Source organism: Cetorhinus maximus, chromosome 20, assembly GCF_964194155.1.
Source record: "Cetorhinus maximus chromosome 20, sCetMax3.hap1.1, whole genome shotgun sequence".
Classification (NCBI taxonomy): domain Eukaryota; kingdom Metazoa; phylum Chordata; class Chondrichthyes; order Lamniformes; family Cetorhinidae; genus Cetorhinus; species Cetorhinus maximus.
This window is the reverse complement of record NC_135898.1, coordinates 53,075,382-53,100,635: the sequence shown is the minus strand read 5'-3', so window position 1 is coordinate 53,100,635 and position 25,254 is coordinate 53,075,382. Positions and strand designations below refer to the sequence as shown.

The 25,254-nt window shown below is 40.7% G+C and overlaps 1 protein-coding gene across 1 annotated transcript in view; it reads left to right on the top strand.

Moving 5' to 3' along the window:
• Positions 1–25,254, top strand: part of fhip2a (FHF complex subunit HOOK interacting protein 2) — a 66,794-nt gene that overhangs the window by 20,469 nt on the left and 21,071 nt on the right. Inside the window, exons 2-9 of the mRNA XM_078564686.1 lie at positions 514–592; positions 2,977–3,146; positions 10,948–11,052; positions 12,083–12,205; positions 17,427–17,762; positions 18,338–18,534; positions 21,877–21,991; positions 23,386–23,462. Coding sequence (XP_078420812.1) covers positions 514–592; positions 2,977–3,146; positions 10,948–11,052; positions 12,083–12,205; positions 17,427–17,762; positions 18,338–18,534; positions 21,877–21,991; positions 23,386–23,462 — 1,202 coding nt within the window. The remainder of the gene's footprint in view (positions 1–513; positions 593–2,976; positions 3,147–10,947; positions 11,053–12,082; positions 12,206–17,426; positions 17,763–18,337; positions 18,535–21,876; positions 21,992–23,385; positions 23,463–25,254) is intronic.

The window sequence follows — 25,254 nt, the reverse complement described above, 5'->3', positions numbered from 1 at the left end:
GACACTCGCCATTAAAAGAAGTGCCCAAACCAGGACACAATGGCCTGAATTTTGTAGTTCAAAACAACATGGTGTCCTCTATGGGGGGGGAGGCGGGGGAGAGATCTGGCAACTACATGAACAGGTCAAGCAATGTCTTTTTAACCAATCGTATTGAACAATCCTTACTGAGACACGGAGAGTCACTAGGAAGTTAGAAACAAAATAGAGGGATATAAATATGGAATGAAGAGAATAATAAGGGACTGAAAGATAAAGTTTTTTTAAAACTCTGCTTTAATATGGTAAGCCAGTAACCTGTTTTTGGTATTGTAATGTCACTAAATATTGTGTGAACTCCTTCAAAAATGAATTTTTATCTCTATTTTAAAGCTATAGTAGGTGATTCATAATGAGGTTGTCATTTAGTTTAATTGCATAAACCAGTGAAATACTTCACTTGGAGTATTCATCAAAGCTTTACATTTCAACAAGCCTAACCTGCTATTATCATTTCTATTTTGAATTTGATAGTTGGCTCCTTCCCTTCCACTGCAAGAAGACTTTGTGTTTCACTGGAAGGCCATTACCCATTATTACATTAACACATCAGGTAGGAGTCTTTAAGTTATATATTTTTAATTGATTTGTTTTATCCCGTGACAGCAAAAATGTTTCTGTGTTGCAGTACAAAAGACTCATGACTAGAGTCTAAACAGAATCAATAATTAATGGGGAAACTGAGCAGAGATAGTGCAACACAAGAAGTTCCATAGCCTTCCAGCACAATTTTCCTGCTCAGTTTCTTTTTTTAATTTTAATCAGCTGTATTATTGAAGTACCAATGTTCTATCCACTTAACACTGAAAGAAATTTGTGATTGATTACTATAACAGCTAATTTCAGCAAAGTGCTCAGCTCACAGGAACTACTTTAAAGTAAAATTTAAATTTAAGTGATAGTGAGCAAGAGTGTTGAGTCTTTAAGAGCAGCTGATCTAAACAATTGTCAAGCAGTTAGGTCCACTTTCCTCCGCAGCACTTTTGCCAAACTCTGATCTTAACCAGTGCTGGTTAAACAGGCACCATTGCATTCGTGATTCAGAGGCCTTGGATCATGCTCAGGGGACATGGGTTCAAATCCCACCACAGAAGCTGGTGGAATTTAAATTCAATTAATAAATCTGGAATAGGAAACTAGCCTGAGTAATAGTGACTATGACAACTATCATTGATGGTCGCAAAAACCCATCTGGTTCACTAATGTCCTTTAGGGAAGGAAATCTGCCATCCTTATCCGGTCTGGCCTACATGTGACTCCAGATGCATAGCAATGTGGTTGACTCTTAACTGCCCTCTGAAATGGCCTAGCAAGCCACTCAGTTCAAGCGCAATTAGGGATGGGCAACAAATGCTGGTCTTGCTAGTGGTGCCCACATCCCATGAAAGTGCAATAAAAAGGTGAGCAGAGCAGATTACTTGTTGACTGCGAGAGTAGCTAATGCAGTAACCAGCTGGAAGTTTCCTGTATTGTTTGTTTGAAATTGATGTGGTGCGAAGTGGAGGAACTGACCAAAACCGTATGGGGAAGTGGAGGATTTCTTCAACTGTCCATAATTTTTGCAATTTCAACCTTGCAATATGAAGTTTTTGCCATGCCAAATCATTTGACGTAGCTAACATAATATTCATGTTAGGGTACTGTAACCAATGTTTTAGATTTTTCTTGGCTCCATTTCCATCTAGGAATTTAAGTTCACCTGCTTGTCTGCAGAGTAATTACCAAGTTATCCTACTCATTTTCAAACTTGTCACAGGGACATCAGGAATCCATATGTCAGATTTTGGCTGTTGTGGATACATGGGATTTAAGTGCTCCTTTACTTTATTAAATTTATTGCTTTTGACCTTTTATTTTATAATATGCCTTAGTTCACTTCTGTAATGGCCTGTTCCTGACTTGTCTTCTAATTCAAAATTGGTGGTTTCTGTCAAAAATGCTTTGCATAGTATTATGGAAAGACGTTGGTGTGGTGGTAATGTCACTGGACTAGCAATCCAGAGACCCAGCCTAAATCTCTGGGGTCATGGGTTCAAATCCTACCATGGCAGCTGGTGGATTTTGAATCCTTTAAGAAGTTAAATGCAGATTAAGTTGTGTTGATATCATTTGGAGCTGTAGTATATTATTTCAGGCCCTTCCAATTGTTTGTTTTAATTTGGCAATTGACCTTTTAGGTAACTATTACTAAAAGTATCACTAGATTATCATACTGTACTCTCTATGTGCTAGAAACTAGCAGGTTAACTTCTTCAAGTTCAAAAGATAATTTTGTCCTTAGAACTTAATTTATAAATAGCCTTAATGTGGCAAAATTTGCATGCATAAGCTTGCTATTCAAAGTTGATGCAGTTTTTGACACATCATTCATTCCAGCATCAAATAATTCACACTTTGTCACAATTTCTCATTTTCAGCGGCATCTTGGCATAATTGCCAGATAAATGAAAGAGGAGAATTGGATTAGTTGTCCCATAATCCTCATTCTTTGAAAATAGTTTGTCCTCTTATACTGAAGGTTGTTCTTCTACTCTGTTGTGCATAGCTCTGATTTTGAGCATGTGGGCATTTGTTTAATTTTTGCCAAATATATTTTTGTCTGATAAGTAAATATTTCCAATGGTTTCATTCATTAAAGAACTTGGATCTCATGACACACAAGTAGGAGGGGATCGCTGGGCCCATAAGTCTGCAGTGAATAAAACTTTAACAAGTCACAATTATTTATGTGACTTTCCCCTCTTCTCATTTCCAATCCCCTGTTGGATATAATATTTAACATATATAAAGATTGAAGAAGTTGATATTAAAGGTAGACACCAAGCTTTGTTAAAGCTTAATTTTTCTTATTTAAATACATTTGCTATTTGATTAGATGTTCATCTTGAAAGAAATAATGGGAACATGTAAAACACGAGCTGTTATGTTTTTTGACAGATGATAAAGCTCCAGTAACAGATACAAACATCCCATCACACCTGGATCAGATGCTGGATATTTTGGTTCAGGAGGAACATGAAAGGGAATCTGGGGAGACAGGGCCATGCATGGAGTACTTACTGCATCACAAGATTTTGGAGACTCTGTACACATTGGGAAAAGCTGATGTATGTTTTAAGTACTGATGCTGAATTGTTCCTTTTAATCAATCATGCTGAATAATATTGCAGGTTTTTAAAGCTCTTGGAAGACCTTGTATGCAATGAATCATTAGCCAAGCATCTGCATAACAACTGAAAGTAAAAATGTAGATTACATTTTGAATATGACCCTACCAATGTAAATTTTAATTATGGATTAATTAAATTAGTAAAATTCTGGTCAGCACTTCTCTTGTAAATGTAACTTAATTTCATTCGGGGCGTTGAAAAGACGGACTAGATATAGCACTTCGTAACACACATTAGTTTCTAAACAATTCAACACTTAATTTGTTATTCTATCTGTCCAAGATAACACCTAAATTAAAATGAATGAGCACTTTCAGAAGCTTATGGAATCTATCCGCCAGAATCGAACACATGGATTTTGATGTCAAAAACACTTGGGGGAGAATTTTCTCCCAGTCGGTCAGGAGTGGGCGCGGAGCTGATCAACACCCACGATCGGCTCCGCGCCGCCGTTTTACATGTGGGCCAATTAAGGCCCGCACAGCGTGAAACGCAGCTCCCGAGTACAGTGGGAGTGGGCGGGTGGCGGCAGGACTGCAGTGACCGCCGGGTCCAATGGCGCTCCTGCAGCCTTGCAAAGGTTGTGAACCATGGCCAGCAGAAGGACGCTCGAGAGCGCTGCTGGTGAGCAGGCGAGGCAGGAGGGTAGGTCAGTGGGGCACTGTGCCCCTCGCTTTTCAGACGAGTGCCTTGCTGCCCTCGAAGTGGCAGCACGGCGTGAGATCCTCGTTCCCATGGACGGGAGGAGGAGCGCCCCCCCACCACCACATCACCAAACATGCCTGGGAGGAGGTGGCAGAGATAGTGAGTTCACACGACGTGGTGCGATGCACTTGGGTTCAGTGCCGCAAGCGTTTTCAACGACCTCTTGCGCTCGGAAGGGTGAGTACCGTGTTGGCATGGGTCACTTAACACAGCAGTAAGGCTCTTTCCCGCCCCCCCCCCAACTCTGAATGTAGTTACTGCATTGAATCATTCATGGCATGTGTCATGGGCCAGCGTTTATTGCCCATGCCTAATTCACCCTGAGAGGGTTGTGCTGAGCTGGGTTCTGCACCTGCTGCATGTGGTGGACTGACACCCACAGTACTGTTTTGGGGCTACCTCAAGGATCTGCACCTAGGCGCAGTGCTAGAACTCCAAAACATGTCATAGTCAGGCTACTGACACGCTGGGAGGGGAACTTCCAGGTGGCGGGACACCCATCCATCTGCTGCCCTTGGCGTTCCACGTGCTTGTGCGTCCTTGCTTGCAAGGTTAAACCGTGTGGGTAGCAAATGTGATGGGCGCAGCATATGGGCAAGGGGATTCAGCTCTGGCTGCTTGGCATGAGTGTGCGGCAGCTGCAGAGTCACGATTCACTGCAGTCCTGCAATGTTTCACTCAGGTTGGGGTGGCAGGGATGCAATGGCAATCCAGGTACAGGGTGGACTAATCAATGCTCCTCTCTTATTTTCAGGAGAAGACTGCACACAATAACGCAGAGCGGATGCGGACTGGCGGAGGTCAGGCACGGTTGGCCATTATAACCAGGTACGAGCAGGAGGCGATAGAGCTGGAGAGGCGCCATGTGCCCAGGTCCACCGGTGGCAGTGAGGCTGGGGTGCCGGGGGAGGTAAGAGTGCCATGCACTGAGGTCACCATATCTGTCCCTGCAACCATCCCACTGTTGAATGTTTAGTAATTTAAGCTTCCAACATTGATTATGGAAGGATGGGCGCATACTGATCTGGGGGCCAGGCATGCACATTGACATTGTCTCGACTTTTAACTAATCAAATGTCCTTGTTCTTCCTTTCAGCATCACCGGAGCAGGGCCAGGAGGAGGAAGCAGACGGGCTGCCACTAACATCTGAGGGCCCAGAAGAATTACAAGCACCAGCGTCACACCATCTTTGCCAGGCAGGCACCAGCGCAGATACTAGCATGTTGGTGGGGATTAGGTCGTCGGCTAGTGTCTCGGGGCACAGCGGTGAGGGCACACTTGCTTGAGGTGCAGGCAGAGACAGAGAGTGCCCATGGCACCGGCAGTCAGAGGACTGCAGGGAACCAGGAGCATGCTCAGTCGGTGTCTGATGATGTGCCTCTGGAGTTGTCCCTGAGGCAGTAGATGCTGGAAGACCAGAGGGTCTGCGGGAGGATCTGGCGGAGATACATGAGGCTATGCGTGGCATGGCCTTCATGCTGGAGGAATCCATGCGGAGCATCAGTAATGCATTGACCCTCATGGCCGAGCGCAATACTTTCTCCATGAAGCAACTCTCGTGGAGAGGCTCCTCCAGGAGAACAATCAGGGCTTCCTGGGGTTGTGCTCGGACCTGCAAGCCCTCACAGCGGCATTGACCTCAGCTGGTCAGTGCCAGTGGAGAGATGGATTGGGCACCCAGTATCCCAGCTCAGTGCCCATCTGTCAATGGTGAGTAGGGAGGTCCGAAGCAACCTCACGTCGGTGCATGAGCTGCCTGTCGTCTCTGCAGCTCCTCTCAGGGCACTCCGGATGAGGGTAGCAGCTCCTCTGCCAGTGACCGTAGGACCCGATGAGGCTGTGGTGACTGGGGAGATGCCAACCGTGGAACTGGCTGCTCCCTCCCAGGCTGGGCCATCAAAGGCTCCACGGGGCGGAGGACGCCCGCCAAGGGCATCAAGGCCAACAGGTCAGCAGAGTGAGCAGACTGTCTCGAATGCCAGTGCCAGCAAGGGGAGCACCTAGACGTAGCACTCGAAAACGTAAAATTAAGGCACCTTAGGCACACCACGGGCTTCTCGCTGGTGGTTTTAAGTTGCCCTGCTACTAGTTGATTATAATTTAATGTGCTGCTCAACATCTTTGAATTAAGTTTCTTTTCTGTTTTATTTTGTGAATTAATTAAATGTTTCATATGTGAACGTGGCTCAGGGTGATTCCTTACTTCTGCAGATGGACAGGAACCCATGATGTTATGACTGACTTGTTTGTCATTGAGCATTATTGACAAGGCACATAGTTAATGTTCCTGACCAGGCAGATGTTTCTCTCAGGTATCGAGTATGGAGTCTGCAGCCCTGGCGTGTGTTGGAGACCCATCTGTGGTGGGCTAGCTGAAGCTTCGTTGGATTAAAGCCTCCCGGGCGTCCCTGCCTTCCTGGAGGTTGCCCAGGTCTGCGTCTTTCTCCTCAGTGTTCTCCTGAACGTGCTCATCCTCGGACTCACTACTGGACTCATCGTGTGCAGCCGGAGCATCTGCATCTACATCCCCTTCCTCTACTGCGTCCCCCCTTTCCAGCGCCAGATTGTGGAGAGCGCAGTGTGCAACCACTATCAGCAACACATAATCGGGGGGGGTATTGGAGCGTGCCCCCTGAACGGTCCAGGCATCGGAAGCGTGCCTTGAGCAGATCGATGGCTCTCTCTCTACCACAGCCCTTGTGGAGGCATGGCTCCTATTGTATCACTGCTCAGTCTCTGTTCTTGGATGGCAAAGGGGCATCATGAGCCACCTTTTGAGGGGATTGCCCTTGTCACCCGGCAGCCATCCATCCAGCCGGGCTGGAGCACTGAAGAGCCCCGGCACCTGGGAGTGTCTCAGGATGTAAGCGTCATGGGAGCTGCCTGGGTACCTTGCACAGACTTGCAGAATCTGCATCCTATTGTCACATACAATCTGCATGTTCAAGGAGTGGAATCCCTTCCTGTTGACAAAGGCACCCGGCTCAGCTGCTGGCACCTTGATAGCCACATGTGTGCAGTCAATTGCACCCTGGACGCAGGGGAATCCAGCAATTGTTGCGAAGCCTCTGGCTCGCACGGTGTGGCTGGCCTCATACCAGCGACAGTGAGTGAAAGTCAATGCGTACCTGAACAGAGCATCTGTCACCTGCTTGACACAAGTGTGGACAGCTGACTGGGAGACTCCGCAAAGATCACATCTAGAAAGAGCCGGAGGTATCGAAGTTGAGGGCAGTCGCGATCTTCAACGCCGGTGGCATGGGGTACCCACCCACACAGTTGGTGCAGATCTCAGGGCCTATCATCTGACAGATGGAGGTCACTGTCTCCCTTGAGAGACAGAGCCTCCTTCGGCACTGCACCTCAGACATAGCCGCTTTGCCACCTGTAAACCCTGGCAGCAGGATAGTGGCATCTTGCACTTCCTGTTGGCCCTGCGTCCCTTGCGCCTACACCTGTCCTCTCAAAGGTGGCTCCCCTGGAGGCTGAATATGGACTCCTGGCCTCCTCCCCCTTCTAGCCCTCCCTCCTTAGAGGAGGTGTCTCCAGTGGATAGCACAACTTCCATTCCCAGGTAAGGGAAGGCTTCCTGAAACCAGCAAGGCCCCAAAAATGATGTTTACTCCAGAGTCCTGACCAAAGCCTGTTATTCCTGTCCAAGCAGCTGTGAAGAGATTTGAAGTTTTCCTGCTCACACAGACAAGTAGCAGTAAACTTAAACATTAAATGTCTACCAAAGACCATTCGCGATCCTACTCACCCCTTTTATCCCGCCCGTGGATGAGGTTTTTAAAAATATGGCCTGCCCGTTGTGCCCATGTGACAATCTAAATATCGCACGGGCCCCAAAAAATCGCCGTCAATTAGTGGCTCAAGGGCCTTAACTGGCCCATTAATTAATGGCAGGCGCGCATCGGAGATCATCACGCGCCCGCCCACTGAAATATCGCGAAGGCATATGATGACGTAGGGACGCACGCCCAACGTCACCGTGCGTCATTTTACGCGTAAGCATGCAGGACCCACCCCTGCACGCCAACGAGAAAATTCTGCCTTTGGTCACTCCCATTGAGAGGGAGGAAGTATTTAGGTGGTAACCAAGCTGGTTCCTTGTTGTGATGTAAAAGATCACATGGCACTATTTATAGAAGAGCAAGGGAGCTTTGGCATCCTGGTTAACAGGTATCCTTCATTCAGAATTTCCAAAAACCGATAAACTTGTCATTTAACTCATGTTTGTGGAATTCAACTATGTTCAAATTGGCTGCCAAAGTTTGACTACAAAATAATGACCGCACTTGGTAAAACAGTTCATGGCCTTGAAGCTCTTTAGGACATCCTGTGGATCTGAAAGGCGCTATGTAAATGCCAGGTTTTTTTGCTTAAAAAGGATCTTCTCATGTCTGCAGAAACTAATTTACAATTATCTTCCATGCAGTAAATTACTCAGGTAGGAAAACAGGATCTCTGAGTTAGAGAATTAGAGATTTTCATTGTTCAGTAGAATCCACATGATTCTTATCTGACCTCAACCAACCACAGACATAATTCCTGGTCTAAGCAAACACCCTCTGCAAATTTCAGGTTTAAAGCAGCAGGTCTAGAGTTAAATGTTTTCAAATCTATTTAAAAGTCTGTTTTGAGTTGATGTTTGATATTTCTTTCAATATAGCACTCACGGCAATTTAGAAAATAAATTTCTGCAGCATAAGAATATATTGACATTATGAAACAAACAAAATTGCAAACTAAACAACAGTGGATTCTTAATGGGGAGCAAACTCTCCCCTGGAATACCTCATCACATTGAATTGTGCAGACTCCCTTCCAGAAAGTTTATCCAGGTTTTCAATAGTTGTCATGATATTTGTCCTTATTCACCTGTTTTGAAAAGAAGGTGTGCAGGTATTATCAAACCAAACTCGTACCAGTGACCTGAGAACTGAGAAAGCAGAGCCGTTGCCTCCTTTTAGCTAAAGTGCATGTATTCTATACAGGAAGACCTAGCTTAACGTTGTTAATGGGTTCCAGGAAAACATGCAATGTGCAAAACATAATTTCCCATGGACGCAATGTTATAAATAGAGGTTACTTTCCTGGTGGAAAGCTTTTGGAATATACATTTCTGTGCAAACATATACATTAACACTACAAAGTTAAGAAAAATTAAGAACATCAACAAGAAATTTATCCTACAGTGAGAAAGCTAAGAAAACAAAGTTTGGGTACTCACCAAGCTGTGAAACTGTCCCACTTAGGGGAGTGGATGAGTGCTGGTGGGGTTGGGATTTACTGGAGGTTGGGAGGAGTTTTAGTAGGACTCTTCTCAACATTCTTTAAAGGGTACTGTACAGTGGAACTTTTCAGAAATTTTTCCAGTGACAGCTGCACTTGGCTTTTTTCTTTTCTCTGTAGAGTTCCCTGTAGCAGTTGACTGCTTTGTTAATGCTTCTGTTCACTCTTGAACTATGTTCTCTGTCAGGATCGTCTTCACCAGGATGGCCATTGCCTCTTCAAGCTTTTTCAAGGCATTGATTTTGAGCTAAATGTCTTGGCTAGTTGTCCTTGCTCATCCCCCTCCCTCCTCTCCATCCCTCAGTTGTTTCATTTCTTTAATCAATATATCTGTGTGGGAGACAAGTAATTCTGCAACATCCTTGGTGTTTAACTCATCCAGTCCAATTTGTTTGCTGTCTTGTTGACAGCTTTTTGCTGTCTTTTCTCAACAGAAAGCCTTCATAATCACTGGCCTTTTTTGGCTCATTCTGAATTAATTTTATGGGAAAAATAAATGAATAATACCACAACAATTCAAGACAACCAAGATGGCATTGGGGCGATAACTGTTTTGCTGGTTCACCTGATTATAATATTGCATGCACATTACCCATCTATACAAAGTGGTGAGTGTTTAACTAGCGGTCTTTAAAAGGGACCACTGGAGACCATTACAGAACATTGCAACCTCAGCTCCAGCACAAATAAAAAAATCTGGGCTGTTTCTTGTCTGAGGTTCAGATCCCCTCTCAAGATTGCCTGCACCCACCTCACCCAAGACCCAGCTCTTGGAGGCTCAACATGGAAGTTACACAGGAATGTCCAGGTGTACGGGTTTAGATGTGCAAACAATATTAATGTGAAACAGAAAAATGCAGTGCGAATGCAGGGTATTGGAGAGCAACGTTAATGTGAAATGACACTTTGTGGGATGACATTAAGTGAGGACTTCCTGTTCTCAGTTAGATTGTAAGGATTGATCTTCCCTGATCAATAAAATGACTAGCGTGTAACCTTCAGATTAGTTATTTTGTTAGTGAGCACCAACTATGAATTTAAAATAAAATCAACGTTTAAGTGATGCTACTAAAAATGTTGTATGTCGCAATGGCCTGTAAATTTCTTGTATCTGTTCATCATTATTTCAAATTATTATATTTTTTGCTTGAATTTATGAAAATGTGACTAATTTAGACAGCACTGAAATGTTATTTTTTTTCTGAGAAGTGATTTTAATTAAGCCCTAAAGTTGTTTTGTTCAATAAATGTAATATATTTTCTTCCTAAGTTCTTTCATTTGTACATGCACATGCATAATTCCTATAGGCATACTGGTAACTCAGGACTTCTCTGACAGTTAATGAGTAGAAAGCATGCAAAAGAGGGACAGGATGCCAATTGTATCATGCATGTTTTATGTTGAGAAGTCCCAGAATAATCTTTACATCAACTGAAAAGCTGAGTGTCAGCGTTATTGGAAATAAAATTGCTGTCGTCAAGATTGAAATAAAAAAGAACCAGGCTAATGCAGAGTTTTTTCTAAAGGAAATGTTAGCTCAATATTATTAAGCCAAAATGATGCCAATGACCCAAGTATAGATGAAACAAAATCAGTGTCATTCCAGTTAACTGTGCATGCATTACACATTGTAAACAAGCAGTTGTTTATATTGTGAAATTTGAGTCATTTGTTGAATTTATTTTCCTCAAGTGAGTTTAATTTTTCATTGTTACTTTCTTCTGTGTGGTTTGTAGTGCCCGCCAGGAATGAAGCAACAGGTCCTGATTTTCTATACAAAATTACTAGGAAGGATCAAACAACCCCTGCTGCCACACATAAATGTCCACAGACCCGTCCAGGTATGATCTCGCTACAGCATCTAAAAGTGACAGCTGCAGATATTCTTTCACAGTGATGTGCTAATATTTTTAGAATTATGCAAATGCACACTTTCTGTGATGTAAACAGGTGAACTGGCAGCAGATCTAGTTTGAATAGAGAATGTTATAAAAAAAAACTTCAGAAACAGTTGTCAGTCACTCTAAAAATGAAGACATAATTTTTCACCCGTTAGCTTGGTGGGTAATTGCTTTGTCCAGTGTAAAGCTAAGCCATGCGAATAAGGAACTCCCAAGTTTAGAGCCATTCCATGAGCTAGGTGTTCGTTATGTGTACAGCAATTGTTGTATAGATTTGGTCATAATATCCCAGACAGGGCAAGAAAAGTTGCTTCTGTTTGCAATGCAATAAGCCATACTGCAAGTTATATTTTTGAGGATGTCAGTTGTGCACTGGTCCAAAGTCTATTGTGATATTTCCTACAATCTAAACTTATATGTGAAGGATATCCATTTGGGAGGAGCACCAGAAAATGGGCAGCAGTATGCCTCTGTCTATTGAACAAACCTTGGCTGTGACACTTGTGCATGAAGAATGGTTCCTTCATCAAGGCACCCAAGGCTACTGGCACTCGAGGAACTGTATATCAGCATGAATTATTGGATTAAAGATTGGGATATTGCAGAAAAAGGAAAGAAATTCAGAAACTGAAGCCCACTTTCTGTTGCAAAAAATGCTGAAAAAGCTCTGTTTCAGAGTTCCAGCATCCGCAGTATTTTGCCTTTATCCCACTTTTTTTACCCTGGCATAAACCAATGTTGTGATAAATGCTCACCAGTTAACTCATTTTTCAATTTGGCTAACTGAAGTTTTGCTGCCACACTGATTGAAATTGGCTAAAAACATTCCAGAGTTTGAACCTAGCATCTCCCTGGTCCATATGGATCAGTACCTCTTTATTTAGTGTAAATGTACAAAATATTTTTATTTTAAAAAATGATTTATTTTTTAAAATATTCCACTTTTCTGCTACATATTTGTTTTCTATAGAAATTAATTCGACTTTGTGGTGAAGTTCTTGCTGCCCCAACAGAAAATGAAGAAATACAATTTCTCTGTATAGTCTGTGCAAAATTGAAGCAAGATCCCTATTTGGTCAACTTTTTTCTAGAGGTTTGTATATCATGCTGTAACCATTTTCATAAAGCTGTATAACTAATGCATAGCTCTTGGTTGTTCCTTTTATTATCTTTGAATTTCTTAAATAAATGATGTAATGCCATTATTGACCAGAAAAAAACCTTAATGGAAAATTTGTGCCTGGTGCCTCCCTCCATTTCTCAATAGGTTACATATTTTAATGCATATGTGAGGAAGTTGCTATTAACTATTTAAACTATCTTACTCAAGTATTAAGTATGCTGTTAAATTGTTATTGGTGTTCTAGGCCAAAGTTCCAAATAGGGTAAAGTACTGTAGTGATGTAGTAGAATTCAATAATTCTGGTATTTGTTGGTTAGCATGAAAGTTATGTTTGTAAAAATCCAACTGATTCACTGATATCTTTCCTATAGGAAAGAGAATCTGCTATCTCTACCTATTATGTCCTACATGACCTATACTACATGCTAGACCCTTAATGCCTTCTGAACTAGCCAAGCAAGCCAGTCAAATGGAAAAACTGCTAGCCAAATGATATGTACCAAGTCTCTAACTATAATTTTTATTTAGGCCTGTCAAATTAGACACCACTGCAAATGTATATATTTTTTATTAAAAATTTGATTTTTATTTATGACAGACTTCGAGTACCGGCCAAGCAGGAGCATGATCAGGACAGTAAGAGGTCGCTGTCCAACATTACTGCTATAGGGCACCCTTACCAACAGAACACAGTGATCATCGCTGTTCTAGAAGCTGTGCTTCTTTCTGTTATGGAAAATTTAATGCAACTCCCCATCGACCTAGAGACTTTCTCCCTTCATACCCTTTCTTACCACTGATATGTGACAGCTCTTCTGTAACTCCCTTTTGTTTCTCAGCTTTTCCATGAACTTTATAACACATGTCAAAAGAGATGATGTCCTTTTGCTGTCCTTGTATTTAGCACTGTTAAACATCAGTTACTTTTTAACCAGCATACACTATCCCTATCTAATAACAACTGGGAACCATAACACTTGCATGTCCACAAACCCCAGCATTTTCCAGGAGTATTTCCACACAGCAAGGTACTTTCTTATACAATATCATCTGTTTGGCATTCCAAAACATTGATTAGCTGTTTCAAAATATTATACTCCAAAACTATATTATTATGTTCAACTTTCACACGGTTACAGCACGCTCACTGTCATCAAAAAGCACAAGTAAACTCCATATATTTCTGTAGTTATCCTGATTAACATCCATCCTGATTCCTGCATCCACCCAAATTATTATCCAACAAAGTTTAATATAGTTACTCATAAATCCAACAGGAAATTCAGGAGAAACTTATTTACCCAAAGAGTGGTTACCACTGTGAGTAGCATAGAGACATGTAAGGGGAAGCACATAATAGATAGATGAAGTACTGTTCCCTGAGCTTGTGGTGCACTGCATTACGATAGAATAAAAGACCAAAAATGTAATAAATGATAATGGAATTGGAAAAAGAAAGTAAATTGGTGAGGGATGAAGGTGTTTGACGAAGCACTCACCTAATCTGTTTTTGCTCCTCCCAATGTGGAGGAGAGAAAACCATAGATGGCATATAAAGTATACAGTTGGAGTGGGTGAAACACAGGTAAATTCTTGTCCTGTGTAAGATTGAATGCTTAAGCAAGATGGCAAACTGTAGTTATAATGTTGCTGGTAAAATGTATTTCTCAACAACCCAAATTTCAATATTACTGTACAAATTGATTCATGTGCAGAGGATTTCCTGGTTATAGGTAGAACTCCAGAGAGATGATAGGAAAAAGGTTTTTGCACCCAGTTGGTACTAATTTATTTTTACTTATGATCAAACTTGCCTAAAAATCAGACCTGTGTTATTGTTCACTGAGGAGGAAACCATGTAGGTTAGGTTTATTTATAGAATAGAACAACCTAGTTTTGTGAAACATTCAGTTTGAGTTGTACCTAAATACTTATTGCGTAAAATGTTTATCTTAAATTGGCCTGAAACCGAAAAGATTCTTCTTTGCAGTACCCAACTTGAAAATTACATGCTTTAAACAAAATAGACATTGCAGGTTTTTCTGATGATAGTTTGTGCTTAATGAACCTTCCATCCATTTTTATAATCAGTACTCTTTGGAGAATTTTTATCCCCAACTACTAAAATCTGAGAGTTTTTTTTGTTTGCAGGATTTATCATGATTGCGTTTAGAATTGGTTTCTGTTTATACATATGAAATGTTACACTACAGGATCAATGTTGACTTTTCCAGGACAAAGACACAGTTTAACTGAAACAAAAGTCACTTGTTGTGGAGTGTCATGACTTTGCTTTAGGTTATAGTTTGATCTGACAGATGAGTTTGTATTGATTCTTCAGTACGTACTTATAGCAGAATTAAAGTTTTTAAAAATGCTATGACAGTGTTTACTAATACTGCAGCTTACTCAACAAAAATCTGTATGTTTCTGTAAACCAACTATTAACTTCAGTGAAGAATATATACCTTTTTAAAGAATTGATTTTAAAAATTCACAATGACGCAACCATGAGGGGATTCTGAGGAGTGTTTTAACAGAAATTGTACCTGTATAATCTGTTGGCAAGATGTTTAAATAGCCCTTCAAAATTAAAATATGCTGAATAGTATCTTTATAATGTTTTTAATTTTAGGATCTGAAATGTTGAAGTAATTTACTTATCTAACTGAAAGTGTTGAGACCTTTGTATAATAATGTGCCATGGTTCCAAGCCTAACTAAAACAGAATCTTAAATCACAACTAGATTTTTGTTATCGACTAATGTTTATTAAGTCCTATATTTTGACTTTTTTGGTAAAATAATACATGAAACTTTCCAGCATTTTTCTATTCTAAAAGCTGTTTGTTAGGCGAGCAAGGATCTTGTCCTGTAGTCCGACAGGATACACATGAGCAGCCAGATTTCACTAACTGCATGGCTTCCTCATCAGCATTTGTGTGGACTATGGTTAAGCGCTGTGAAAGAGTTCAATTAACTATTTTACTCTCAAGATAATTGAATTTTAGAAGGATAACCCTCCAACAGTTCCCACTGTTTAGCTGATTTTTTTACCATTCCTGAATATTTTTGCTTTTGCCCAGACCCAACCAGATTCACACTGGTGTCCTAATGCCCTATCCCCAACCATTTCAACTGCTTCATCAATGGCTTTCCCTCCAACAGAAGTGGGGATGTTTGCACAATGTTCAGTACCATTTGCAACTCCTTAGATACTGAATCAGTCCTTGTTTGCAGCAAGACAAGGACAATATTCAGGCTTGGCTGCTAAGTGGCAAGTAACATTTGTACCACGCAAATGCAACGACCATCTCTGACAATAGAGAATCTAACCATCTTCCCTTGACATTCACCGGCATTACTATTGCTGACTCTCCACTATCAACATCCTGGGGGTTACCATTGGTCAGAAACCTAATTGGACCAGCCATACAAATACCACAGCTACAAAAGGAGGTCAGAAGCTGGGAATTCTGTGGTGAGTAACTCCTCTCCTGACTCCTCAAAAACTGTCCACCATCTACAAGGCACAAGTCAGCTTGTGGTGAAATACTGTACATTTGCCTGGATGTGTGCAGCTCTAACAACACTCAAGAAACTCAACAGCATCCAGGGCAAAGCAACCACTTGAATAACATCCCATGCAGCACCTTAAACATTCCCTCCCTCCACCTCCAGAACATCTACAAGATGCATTGTAACCGCTTGTCAAGACTCCTTTGACAGCACCTTCCAAACTTGTGACCTCTACCACCTAGAAGGTCATGCAGCAGATGCATGGGAACACCACCACGTCCAACTCCAAGTCACACACCATGTTGACTTGGAATTATATTGCTGTTCCTTCACCATCACTGAGTCAAAATTCTGGAATTCCCCAACAGCAATGTAGATATACCTATATCTCGTGGACTACAGTGGTTCAAGAAGACAGCTGACAACGCACTTGTCAAGGGAATTAGGAATGGGCAATAAACACTGGCCTTGCAGGCGACGCTCCCATCCCATGCACAAATTTTAAAAAACACCCAAAGAAATAAATCTTAACAGCTAACTGTAAATCATAACTGAAGAGTTAAATGAAAGGGCAAAGTTTTGAAACAAAATAACAGACTTGACCAAATATTAAAACACCTTTTATAATCACGAAAATACTATAGAAGTGATCTAGTTTACTTTCAAAAAAATTTGAATACAATTTGTATTTTGCAGTTTGGCACTATTTCATGAACAACCCTTACAGCTAGGAAACGTTAGGGACTTAATTGCACCAATCCAGTCTGAATTTGACCTGGATTAGAGATGAATGGCCAGTGTCCAACTTGCAACCCTGAGCTGCATCACTGTGGAACTTTGAACCCCAGGTGACATGGTCCCAGTTATGCTATCTTCATTTTTGTTGATTTATTCTGTTTGAATATTGTGGGTCTGGTTGTTTGGAAAGTTCTGTTTCTAGTGCTGTTGCCTTGTTGGTAGGTACTGCCTAAATCAGTACACCACGATTTCTTTGGTATTACAAACTTGAGAAACGGGAAAGTTGATGTGGATGTGGATTTAAATTTTGTTTATGGCTGCTGAAACTAGTCTAAAACTAATTCCATTTGTTTAAAGTAATTTTAAATTAAAAACCCTAGCACTGAGCTGCATACTTATGTTTGCGGCTAGAGTCCTGTTCCAAATATATAAGTGTTCAATTTCCCAGTATTGTTCTGCTTCACCTTGATCGTAAACATTTTTTTTACTTCAAATGTAACTGATCTGATTTACAACTGATGTTTTTAATGTTCTTAGTGGGGTTTTGAAATAAATATATTTAATGAAAATACACTTTTCAAAAGCTAGGCTTGTTGTAAGCTATCTAAAATTTGATTGGGTACCAAGAAAAATAGCTTATCAGATCCTTGCTTTTTCTATTTACGTCAGTCTAATCGATAAAAACAGACCTGCATACACCAGAAGTCTTCTACATCTTCTCCCTTCAATGTGGTCTGTGGGTAGGTTGATGGAAACTATAATTTCATGCTGAGAGTGGTTCCACAAATGTTCACCCTTCTTAGGAGCTTGCTTGAACAGATCAACGTTTTGCTTGTATATTATTGAGTCAACAAACCAGAGCCTTAATTACTCTCCTAGGCTGCTTAGATTTTTCTTTAGCTTTACATTAAAAGCCAAATGTTTTCCTTTTCTAGAACAAATCTCCAAGAGCTATAGGAGGTGCCAGCTCACAGAAAACAGAAGCAGACAGTTCAGACAAAACAGTCATGTCGGAAGACATATCATCAGAGACTGAACATGCCCAATCTTCTGACGCCAACACAAAGACAGAACTTTTCAATGCCAGCTGTAAAGCTGTAATCAGCCCATTGGACAGCAGTTGCAAGTCATCTCAAAACAGTACTGCTCTATCTGCATCATTAAATGCCATGACCCTTTCCCCACAAACAGCCACTGCAAGGTCCTCTGATCATTGTCAAAATCAAGATTACAATCTAGTGAATTCATTAATAAACCTCAGTAAAAGCCCGGTAGGTGTACTTTTAAATGTGAATGTAGACCATTTTCATTTGCTGCTGACTTGCTCAGGGTCAGATTTTTATGGTGGTACTTTTGGAACAAGTTGAGAGAAATATCCAAATACAGTATACTACTGCATCTGCCTTGGTATTGTAATGAGAAAAATGAACAATTAGTTTACTATGAAGTGGTAGGCAGTTTGGGAAAAATAACAATAGTGAAATATTGGGGTTCATATTTACTTCCTTAAACATTCTATTTTAATGTTTTTACAAACACATTAATTAGCATCACAAAACTGTTATTAAAAAGCTGCTAAAGTCCACTTACAAAGTTGATGCTAGAAGAAACCTTCTACTTACTTAACCTTGTAGCTAGTGTAGTAGTTGCCATATTCTTGAAAGCATGCAATAAAAATTGTATCATGAAAATGTGGAAAGTGCTAAGAACAGCTCTGTATAAGGTTTACTTTAGAAATGCAGTTGATAATTAATGGCCTGTTAAGGAAAATTGGTTGAATTATGCTATGAGTTTGTATTCTTTGTATCTGTAGCACCAACCAGTTGTTTTTCTGTTTGCATTTCAGGATGGTCGAATTGTTGTTAAAGCATCTGAAGGTCTAATGCTGCTAGTTAGTTTGCCAGAGCCAGCAGCTGCAAAGTGCCTGACTGACAACACTTCTCTATGCCAATTGCTTACAGAAAGACTGGGCACGCTTTATAGAGCGCTCCCACAGTCGATAGACCCAATGGATATTGAATCTTTGGAGTCGGTCAACTGGGGGTGAGTAACATCTTCAATGTTTTTGTAAAGGGTGTATTGACAAAAAAGCTTGTATTGGCACGTGCAAGCAGTACTGAGCAGATATATTCCGACAGTTTGCAATGATCGTTTGCTAAATGGAACACTTAACTATTATGTTTCTTTAGCTATTGAAATCTCTGCTACAATTATAGGGAGGCTACAGGAAAGACAAAAAATGAACCCTGCTCTCTCATGGTATTGTACTTGCTGTTGAATTAAATAATACATGGCAACTTGATTACAATATAGAGAGTACTGATGTCCTCCAGTAGTCAAAATCATGAAAGTGTTTGGGGCAGGCAGGGTGCTGGTGAGGAAACAAACATTAGTTTCCATTAATCAAATTTTGACGATTTTTCTGTAAGTAGAATTTTTAAAACAGTTCATTAGCTTCAAGCAAAATGTACAATTGAAGTAAAACTGTAAATGTGACCCAGTGTTTTTTTTTAAAGAATTCATTGAATGCTGGTTCACACTGACAAATCAGCAATTCCAATTCTGGCTGCAGTACAAGATATTAATGCCTAGCCGATGCTGCATCCACTTGTGAGAAAGACACGTAATTTTGGGTTGTTGTCTCACACCTTCTGCCAATCAATTGAAAGACAGTGCAGACAAAGGCATATTTTATTTATATTTTTATATATATATATATATATAATATGTAAAAATATATATATATATAATATATATATATATATATATATATATATATACCTTTTTCACTAGAAGCTGTAGTATACTAAACGATGCTTAGGTTTGATTCTGACTGAAGAGAAGCAGTGGAGTGGGCAGCGTAAAACTGCACGGAATATAACTCATGTTTTAATAACTTGTTGCAGACAGAACTTTTGTGTTTTATTGTTGTCCATGATCAAAGCCTTTTAATGTGTGAAGTTAGTGTGTTTTCTTACCCCCAGAGTGGTTTGTCCCAATTTAAATGTTTCTGGGAGCATGCTTTTGTTAATTTGAAAATAAAGATTATTTATTATCACATACTTGCCCTGGAGGTTTAAATGTGACATCTCACACACTATCACACATATAAAGATTAGATATAGATGTAAGGAAAAAACAATACGATTACAATCTGGAATTATTTCAGTCTCTTTCATAGCTGGTCAGTGGTTTCTTTGATGAATTGATTTTTTAGCTAGAGTGAAGGTCTTGTAAAAGCAGAGGATTCTCAGTAAGATGTGATGTTTCTTGTAGTTGAATTGGCAGGAGGTTGGCTCTCAGTTGAGCATGAGGTTGGAACAGGATGGGGGAGCCCTTCTCCCACTTGCAAGGTATAGCTGTAGATTACCTTGGCTGCATAGCTGTCTTGCTGCTGGTTCAATGATTTAGGTGGTGTCTGTTTCAGAACAGCTTCTTGCTGTTATATTTAAAAGCAGGTAACAAACCTGGCTGCCTTACCCATGTGACCTGTTACAAGTCCAGAGCCATTTTCCAAATAATTTGGTGTGTTAGGCTGGTAAAACATCCTGTTTTGTGGCTTTTCAAGCCCTGAGAATTTCAGACAGCCAAAGTCTGTGTTAAAAGCAAAAAACTGCAGATGCTGGAAATCCAAAACAAAAACAAAAATACCTGGAAAAACTCAGCAGGTCTGGCAGCATCTGCGGAGAGGAACACAGTTAACGTTTTGAGTCCGAATGACCCTTCAACAGAACAGCCTGTGTGTTTGGAATGAGGAGCTAATACAATACAATGAAATGTCTATGAGATCTACTTCACATTTGTCTAACACCCATTGAGTTTTGATGTCTCTATTGCCCATGGGGAAGCAGAAAGACAAGCCAGGTGGTATGTTATAGTCTTTTCTGTTGACAGTGCATCCTTAACAAAGGGATGTGTGAATTTCACAAGCAGCTGTGATTGTCTATATTTTAATTAGGTATTTGTTTGAGTTTCAAGACTGTCTGGGGCTGGAAACTTGAGCAGGTTTCCTGATTAGTAATTTATATATGTAATGCTACAGGCTAGGATTGTAAGGAGCACTTTGCTCCACATGTGTCTTGATTAATTCTAGACCTTGATACTTTTTTCATTTATGACTTTGGCTGTGAATTGTGGACTACAGTTCAGTGCCTTATTGAACTCTTGTCCTTCTGTAGGATGGATCACAAACTGCTATGCTTCTTTTCTACTCCTGTATTAACCACAAACAAAATGCACTGTCCAGCTTTATATTTTAATCAGGCGTAAATGGTTTTCTCATGGCAATGACTTTTTTTGAGGTAATCTTCCTTTATTTTGCTGTTCCTTTATTTGGCATGATTGCTTTTCCAGTCTGATGCAGTAGTCTTGTTGATACCATATTCAACTGCAAGCTTCTTTTGTAATTCGTATTTTTTGAGCCCCTTAATTGCCCAACTTAATTTTTCTTGCTTTTGTTGTATGTGGGGGCACTGGGTAGAGGGGCACACAACAAACACAATGAGAATGATAAAAGAAAAATACTGTGGCTGCTGGAAATCTGAAACAAAAATAAAAATAGCTGGAAAAACTCAGCAGGTCTGACAGCATCTGCGTAGAGGAATACAGTTAACGTTTCGAGTCCGTATGACTCTTCATCGGAACTATGGAAATATAGAACAAAAACAAAAATATCTGGAAAAACTCAGCAGGTCTGACCTGCTGAGTTTTTCCAGGTATTTTTGTTTTTGTTTTGGATTTCCAGCGTCTGCAGTTTTTTGCTTTTATCTTAAGGAAATATAGAAATGAGGTGAAATATAAGCCAGTTGAGGGGGGTGGGACAGGTAGAGCTGGAGAGAGGGCCAGTGATAGGTGGAGGCAAAGAAGAGATTGCCAAAGATGTCATAGACAAAAGGACAAAGGGGTGTTGACGGTGGTGATATTAGCTAAGAAATGTGCTAATGGTGACATTAAGGGTGGAAAGCAGGACGATCAAGTGACAGATGGCCCTAGCGGGGGTGGGGTGGGGGCAAAGGAACGAAATAGGCTAAAAGGTGAAGATGAAACAATGGATGGAAATACAGTTCAAAATAATGGAAATAGGTGGGGAAAAACAAATATATTTTAAATATATAAATTAATGGAAAAAGGGGGATCGGAAAGGGGGTGAGGATGGAGGAGAGAGTTCATGATCTAAAGTTGTTGAACTCAGTGTTAAGGCCGGCAGGCTGTAAAGTGCCTAGTCGGAAGATGAGGTGCTGAGAATGATGCATTGTCTAACCTGTAGTGTTCACTGATTAGTGTGATAAGGCGCTATCTTTAAAAGTTAAATTCTATTAAATATCTTGACACTATGGACAGGTAATTTGTACAAATTAATTCTTGTTTTTACTTTCTTTATTACAGTTTAGATTCTTATAGCCATAAAGAAGATGCCACAGCTTTTCCAGGAAAGCGTGCTCTCATCTCTTTCCTATCTTGGCTGGATTACTGTGACCAGCTAATTAAGGAAGCCCACAAGGTCTGAATAACATAACGAAAAGTGAATTCATCATTGAAAAGTTTATATATTGTTTTATCAATTTTTGTAATGCATTCTGTGATTGGAGCTCGTCTCCAACATGTTTCCATAGAGGCTGTGACATAATTTTAATGGGGATTCCCTCTGATAGTACAAATCTTACAATATACATCTTTTACTCACCCTTACTCCAAAATGAATTTAATGCTGATAAATATGAAGTATACTGTTCATTGTGAATGTTGCGGGAAGACTTAAAAAAGAATTTGGGAGAAATTGCTGACTCCTTGCCCCCAGATTTTACTGTTTGCCACTGACCTTGAAGAAAAGGTATGGAGCACAGAATAGCATCTAGCGATCTCTTATGGTATGGATTTCGCATTTCCTAACAATTTCATTCCTGTGTAAGCTGTAGGGCTCCCTGGTGTCCAGCAGCCAGCTAAACAGCCAATCATGTTGAAAAATTCTCACAGACAGCAAACCAGGAAGTAAAAAACACTTATTATCCTTCACCTGTTTAATCATTTGAGAGAGTGAAATAAAAATTGGGACATACACATGAGATTAAGGTAGAAATTGGAATATCATAAACAAACTTTAAAAAAATATATTTTCATTATTCCAGAAATCTGTAGGTTTTATCTTTCACCATCGTAGAGAAGGTTAACATTCCAGAAATAGAAAATTACTTTTCAGAGCCAGAGGGGTTGCAGCTTGCCATTAAAAACTTAGCAAGGCATAACTTGTTCAGGAGTATTTACAGCGAGACTAATAGCATAAAAGTGGAAGTTTACTCAGTTCCATCTACAGAATTTAACAGTGCACCCTGTGGAGGAACAGGGAATCGCTGACAGCAACTTTTGGGTTTCCATGCTTAACCATGTTTGTGCAGACACCTGAATGCTGCCAGTTTCACAGTTATAGGGATAGCATTTCACTATCATTACAACTGCAAAATCCAGGCCAACATTTTCAATGTTGTGATAATGTGGGAAAGTCATTAAGAAAGCTAATAAATTGCTGAGATACATAGAACCATGGCATACAGGTCCTTGGGGGTTATGTTAAGTCTTGACCGTGCACTTGCACAGCAATATGCATTAGGTAGGGTATAGAGAAAAGTAAGAAAACTGATCTCGAATGTAAAGATCAGCTATGCAGCAAGGCTTAAAAATAACTCAATTTCTGCAGCCTCAAAAATATATATTTTTTTTAAATTTGTTACATAATGTAAACCAAAATATTAAAGTAAGCCAAAAGCATTAATTTAGTGAAAACAGGTATATATTAGGAATAACATCTCTACTCAGAGTGATAAATGTTTGGAGTAACAAGTGAGGCAAAGTGCTGAGACACCAGCTGTATAATTATTTGTGCTGCTCTTCATTTTACAGCTCACTGCAGTTGCCTTGGCAAGAGCTATTCGAGAGAGATTCTTTGTTCCGGTTATGGAACCACAATTACTTCAGACGTAAGTTAGTTTAACTTTTTGTTATAGAGTCATAGGGGTCTATAGCACAGAAGAAGGCTCTTAGGCCCATCGAGTCTGCGCCAGTCAAACAAGTACCTAACTTCTAATCCCATTTTCCAGCACTACTCCCATAGCCTTGTATGCCATGGCATTGCAAGTGCACATCCAAATACTTCTTAAATGTTATGAGGGTTTCTGCCTCCACCACCCTTTCAGGCAGTGAGTTCCAGATTCCCACCACTCTGTGGGTGAAAAAATTCTTCCTCACATCCCCTCTAAACCTCCTGCCCCTTACCTTAAATCTATGCCCATTGGTTATTGATCCCTCCACCAAGGCAAAAAGTTCCTTCTTGTCTACCCTATCTATGCCCCTCATAATTTTATACACCTCAATCATGTCCCCCCTCAATCTCTTCTGCTCCAGGGAAAATAACCCCAGTCTATCCAATCTCTCCTCATAACTAAAACACTCCAGCCCAGGCAACATCCTGATAAATCTCCTCTGTACTCTTTCTAGTGCAATCACATCCTTCCTTTAATGTGGATTCCAGAACTGCACACAATATTCTGGCTGTGGCCTAACCAGCGTTTTATACAGTTCCAGTATAAACTCCCTGCTCTTATATTCTATGCCTTGGCTAATAAAGGCAAATATCCCATATGCCTTCTTAACCACCTTATCTACCTGTCCCGCCACCTTAAGGGACCGGTGGACATGCACACCAAGGTCCCTCTGATCCTTGGTACTTCCCAGGGTCCGACCCTTCATCTTGTATTCCCGTGCCTTGTTTGTCCTGCCCAAATGCATCACCTCACACTTATCCAGATTAAATTCCAATTGCCATTGATCAACCATCTGACCAGCCCGTCTATATCCTCCTGTAATCTAAGGCTATCCTCCTCACTATTTACCACTCCACCAATTTTCGTGTCATCCACGAACTTACTGATCAACCCTCCTACATTCAAGTCTAAATTGTTTATATATACCACAAACAGCAAGGGACTCAACACCGCTCCCTGTGGAACCCCACTGGACACAGGCATCCAGTCACAAAAACATCCCTTGCCCTGTCGCCATTCAGTGACATCCCTCTGCTTCCTGCCACTCAGCCAATTCTGGATCCAATTTGCCAAATTGCCTTGGATCCTATGGGCTGTTACCTTCGTTATCAGTCTTCCATGCAGGACCTTATCAAAAGTCTTGCTGAAGTCCAAGTAGACTACGTCAAATGCATTGCCCTCATCTACACACCTGGTCACCTCTTTGAAAAATTAAATCAAATTGGTCAAACATGTCCTCCCCTTAACAAAACCATGCTGACTGTCCTTGATTAATCCCTGCCTCTCCAAGTGTGGATTAATTCTGTCCCTCAGAATTGCTTCCAATAGTTTCCCCACCACTGAGGTTAGACTGACTGGCCTGTACTTGCCCTGGTTTATCCCTTCCTCCCTTCTTGAATAACATTGGCTGTCCTCAAGTCCTCTGACACCTCTCCTGTGGCCAAGAGAAGGATTGAAAATTATTGCCAGTGCCCCTGCTATCTCTCCTCCCTTGCCTCACACAACAGCCTGGGATACATTTCATCCGGGTCTGGAGATTTATCTACTTTTAAGCCTGCCAGACCACTTAGAACCTCCTCCCTCTCTTTGCTAATTTCTTTAATTATATCACAGTCCTTCTGCCTGATTTCCATACCCACATCACCCCTCTCACCTGTGAACACTGACACAAAGTATTCATTTAGAACCCTACCTACGTCTTACGGCTCTACATTCAAATTACCACCAA